At 37.1% G+C, this 5000-nt stretch overlaps 1 protein-coding gene across 3 annotated transcripts in view; it reads left to right on the top strand.

The window, feature by feature from the left end:
- Window positions 1-477: 477 nt before the first annotated feature.
- LOC138024878 (inactive tyrosine-protein kinase transmembrane receptor ROR1-like) overlaps window positions 478-5000 on the top strand; it is a 34355-nt gene continuing 29832 nt past the window's right edge. For all 3 annotated transcript variants that reach the window (XM_068872068.1, XM_068872069.1, XM_068872070.1), the window contains exons 1-3: window positions 478-632; window positions 976-1024; window positions 4430-4473. In XM_068872068.1, the coding sequence (XP_068728169.1) occupies window positions 575-632; window positions 976-1024; window positions 4430-4473 (151 nt within the window). In that variant the 5' untranslated portion in view covers window positions 478-574. The remainder of the gene's footprint in view (window positions 633-975; window positions 1025-4429; window positions 4474-5000) is intronic.

The following is a 5000-nucleotide window of genomic DNA, read 5'->3' on the forward strand; positions in this document are numbered from 1 at the left end:
ATCTTTCAATAAACAAATTCTCTTTGCAAAGTGAATTACCCTATCTACATTTTGAGCGAAAATGCTCCCCATTTGACTTTTCCCGCAAGATTTCTCTTTGTTTCTTCGAATTACCTTACCAGTTCTCATTTCAGTGTGCCTTGATTTATAAAGTATTTTGCGCGTTGAGATTCAAAAGCTTTCTGTCTTTACGACTTGCGAATTGTCAAACGGATGTGTTTTTGGTCAGATAAATTGACCAGGAAGATGAAATGAAGAAGCTAGCAAAAACAAAATGGTAGCCCTGCTAATGGGGCACGCAGACAAAATATTTAAATATAAATGAAAGGAAATTTTGCCTTTGTTCATTTATTTATTAAACCAACCAATGATGTAAAGGAGATCAGGAAAGACTTGACCCATTTGTCTATCAACGCGAGACATGTCTTCAATTCTACGACTAATCCCATAATAATCTCTATCCGCGCTCATGCAGATATCTGGGTCTTTTGTTCTTTCCGAATGCTGCAGACGAAGCGTTTTGTTCAGTGACTTTATATAAGGTTCCGTGGCTTTGGTGTAGATCTACCCCAGGATGGGTCTGATATCGCTGAACAGTCTGTTCTTGGCTTTTTCTTTATGGATTTTTTGCGGTGAGTTTGTCTCGATTTTTATACCCAGCACTGTGCGCGATAGACTGAGATGTGTTTGTTTGATTTTGCTCGTTCGTCAATTTACAATGCAATTACTGGAGTATGAATATTTTAGCACCTTTTTCTCAAATACTGCATTGCTGATCTGGGAAATGGCTTTTGGAGCATTTGCCGTGTACTTATTGAAAGGGATTTAGTGTTCTGTGTGATTAAATCCGCAAGCTGAAATTAGTTTTTCGCGTTTTCGAAGAGAGAGAGCTTGGTTTGAACGTACAACAAAAACCATCTGCTTTCTCCATCACTGCTCTTGTAAATGATATCGTCGCCTATTTTCTATTTGTAGTGACCTCTCTTTTGGGCTTCAAGACCAAGCGTTCTCTGGAATCCCCTAGGTAAGGGTTTTCTGCGACAAAGCGTTGTTTTGTTTTTATATTAGCAATGTGTTTGCTTGTTTAATGTATGAAATAATTAGACTTGACGTGGTCTGTGGAACGATGCAAATTCTTCTTTGTGTATAACAAGATAAAACCAGACAGAATGATTCGAACACGCTTTTCTCTTAGGGCGTTACTGCGCATTGATCATGATCGCTTTCTTCAATTGAATTGCTTCCGCGCTGTGAAAGGTTGATCAATTTTCCTTTGCCTTGGTCAAACCTTGCTATCGATATCGCATTTCTACCTCTCAAGCAGAGAGAAGCGGCTAAGCTTTGAAAATCTATAGGTCCTTGGAAATTCGCTCCGGGCCAGATGCGAGTGTGCAATGATTGAAGAATCTCAGACGGTCTTTTTGAAATTTTAGATAAGCGAGTTATGACCTGCTAGCGAAAATTTCCATTCGCAAATGACACAAAGCCAATTTAGTGCCACCTCTTTGAACTGATGTCCATTCACGGATTTGTTCATTTCGTGTTGTTGTCGATCATTGATAAATCGAATCTGTGTTGTATTTGTGCATTTCTAATCGTCGACGGATAATCTTCGTATATGCATTTTTCATTTAGTTGTGACCCCAGTAAATTAGAAGGTCAAAATAGCGCGTGAGACGTAATGCTTATAGTACGCGAAGAAGACAGGAACTCGTTGTGTGTTTAAAATTTAGAGCCTTGTCGCTTTGATGGTATTGTTCGCTTCACTGTGCGAATAAATGACCAGTTTGTTTTGGAATGTGCCGCCTGGAAGACCTTATTGTTATCTTTCGAAGTGTAAATGGTGAAGACAAAGGCAAAAATTAACGCATAAGTCGGTTCGTGGAGGAAATTTGCATTTATGCTCTTTCTTTCTTTGTCAACTTGTTTGCAATTCTGTTATGTTCTTTGATCGTGGATCGTAGGGTTTTACCGTCACAAGCGTAAGGGCTGAACGCTGAAACGACAGCGATAATTTCGGATTTGATGATAATTTTGTGATCACCCGCCTGGTTATTGTACAATTCGAATTAAAGTGAAATGTCTTTGAGATGTTTTCGAGTGTCGATTTCTCCTTGTTCCCCGCTGGGTTCAAATCATTGACTTTTTTGGGCTTCATGACAAGTAAAATGCTGTTTTATTCTGGGGTGTACTGTAAAACACGACCCACAAGCTTGAAGTTTTGATTTTCATCATCTTTTTAAAAATAAGGGTCATCTATTTATCTATCTGCTAGAGCCACATCCCCGCTATAAAAGTCCTCCCTGTGAAAGTGCAAACTTTTATGTGTTTGAGCACATCATTCCCTCTAACACTTTGACAAAAAACGTTTCCGGGAGTATATGTAATTACTTTAAAAAATGTTCCATTTCATATGGATGGGAGAAACTAAGGAAAAAGATAAATGAGGAACAGCTAATCGTGGGACAGATAGCAATGTATTTGGAAAGGATTTTATGTTGACCTTCTGTGAAGTGCATGTTTTTTCAAACATTTTCCGCTATAATGTACATTAAAATTGTGAAAGTGGAGACCTCAGAAAACCCTGCATTTGAAGGGGATAAGAAGAAACGAAGATTTTATTAAAGGGTGAAATTAAAGTGTGAAAACACAATGGTGTGGTTAGGTGAAAAGAGAGGTCTTTTGAAAAGGATTTCATTAATATGTAGGAGAATTTTGAGAAATCAGTTGTTTATGTCATTTTCAAACATTTTAGTGTGGATTGGTGAAAACAATGCAAAAAAAACAGTGCAAAAAAACACTCATTGCAGTTGAGAACTCTCAAGTAGGTTTTTGTCTAGATGAAAGCAGAGAAATTTGAAACCCATTTGTGCAGATTTAGCCTTGGTATGATGAAGACTGGACTTGTAAGATACCAAATTGTTCAATTCATCCAAGTTTTCCTTCACTGCTCTAGTTATGTAATAGTATCCTCTTCCTTCTGTATTCATATGATTTCAAAAAGTGAAAACAAAAGTCATTTTAGACTTAACTGTGGTTGTCTTGCTGTTTTAAGTTTTTGTGGCCTAGGGCTACAATTTCCCTATCGAGAAGCTTGTTCCCTGAGTTGGGTGCAATAGCATGTGAATAAAATTGTGTCCACGTGAACTCTTTAGCAGACAAATTGTCGCTTAAATTGTCATCCAAAGTAGTAATTAGTAGGTCATGGATTGACCCATTATTAGGTATGGTATCTGTTTCTCAGATTCATCATCAAGTAATCTTTTCCTATATACTCTTTGGTTTTGATAAGCCTGTAAAACAAGAGCCCTTAGTTTCTGGTCCTAGGGACTACAAGGAGCTGTATAGCTTCTTATGTACAGTCAAACTCCTTTAATACGTACACCGAAGGGAACATAGGTTGTGTCCATATTAACGGGGTGTCTGTAGTAAGCAGGCTGTGTAAATTAAGTAAAAAAATACAGTACTGTACACATTTTATTGGAGCAAAACGTTAAAAGATATAAAACAAAACATTAACGTCAACAAACTGAATGTTTGTACTGTACAAAGTAGCCATTTTCCATAGCTAAGTCAAAAAGAATGCAAGAAATTAAGTCGCTTATTCATATGGTGTGCATTACCCATTACTGTATTGGCTAATTCTCTAATAATGGCACAAAACATTAAAGTTGCATCTTTCATTTACGCATATTAACTTAATTTATACAGTGCGGGAAATCATTTACTGGCAAAATAGTTAGTTATTGATGTTTTGAAGAGCAGTATAATAGTATTCAACTTTTGCTCTAATGTCCTTTCACAAAAGATAAAGCTCATTAGAGATAAAGTTGATGAAAGAGTGGTCCCAGAGGAAGATACATGTAATTATTGTAGACGCTTAGTTATGTGAATTTTCTAGTGCAAATGTTGCCCCTCACCACCGGCTGAATTTGTGTCACAAAAAAATTCTAATTATTGTTTCTAGATTCCCAGCATATTTGTGTCTTGCCAAGTTGGATGTTTCTGCATGTTACATTTGATTTGAAAGAGTTTGATTGCTGCTTATTGTCGTGAAGTGCATTTGAGTAAATCCATACAAGGATTTCATTTAACTTTTGCTCAGGAGGTCATCAGCCTTTGTAAGCAGGGAACTTTCAATGTTGTTAATGTAGTTAAGGAAGTAGAAGATAAAAAACCCGGGTAATCTCGTGGCACAAGAGTGTGCACAGCTGGTTAATTTACTCAGTGCCCAGCCCATAATAAACCACCTAGACTGTCCATTTAGAAAATGTGCTATATACTGTCCAGGTAATTAATAATTAAAAGACCCGCATTTAGATTATGCAATGCAGCATAATTAACCCAAAGAATCATACGTACCAGTGGTAGTAATAAAATTACCAAAATTAAACAAGCTTGTAAGCAACTTTTGTTTCTTTTGTTGCAGCTCACATTTTTCAGACCACAAAAACTTTTGTCCAGACTGCAAAGGTATGTTGCATTCATCTCTGCAAATGAGAGACTGATCTGTCAACTGTGTTCCTAATTTGAAGGGAACATTTCTAAACAGAAGTGTCGGCAGCACTATGCTTTTCAGCCCACTCCAAACTGAAGCACATTTATTCCTTCTATCAAAACGAGTGGACTCACTCTATCTATTTTTCCACCACATTCTTTTTTTTTTTTTCATTTGTATGTACCGTCGTTTTTATCTAAGCGTGGACACACAACGGGAGAACATTTTCTTTGAAGTTTGAGTTTGGCAGCCGTTAACATAAGCAAACTTTTGCGTGCGATAGTTTGACTGAACGTATTTGAAGCATACTTTATCAGATCAGGGTTAATTTCTTAGAAAAGGTCTTTGTTATCCAGTCTTGCTGCCATTCTAGGAAAACTTGCATAAACATCCCTCAAATTTCTGAGGATTGAAGACAAACCGTGTCATGTTTGCAACCAGTTAGAGCATGTTTTCCTCGTGACGTGTCCACACTTAGGTGAAAATGACGGTATTTTAAATT

This window comes from Montipora capricornis, chromosome 11, assembly GCF_036669925.1.
Source record: "Montipora capricornis isolate CH-2021 chromosome 11, ASM3666992v2, whole genome shotgun sequence".
In the NCBI taxonomy this organism is placed as follows: domain Eukaryota; kingdom Metazoa; phylum Cnidaria; class Anthozoa; order Scleractinia; family Acroporidae; genus Montipora; species Montipora capricornis.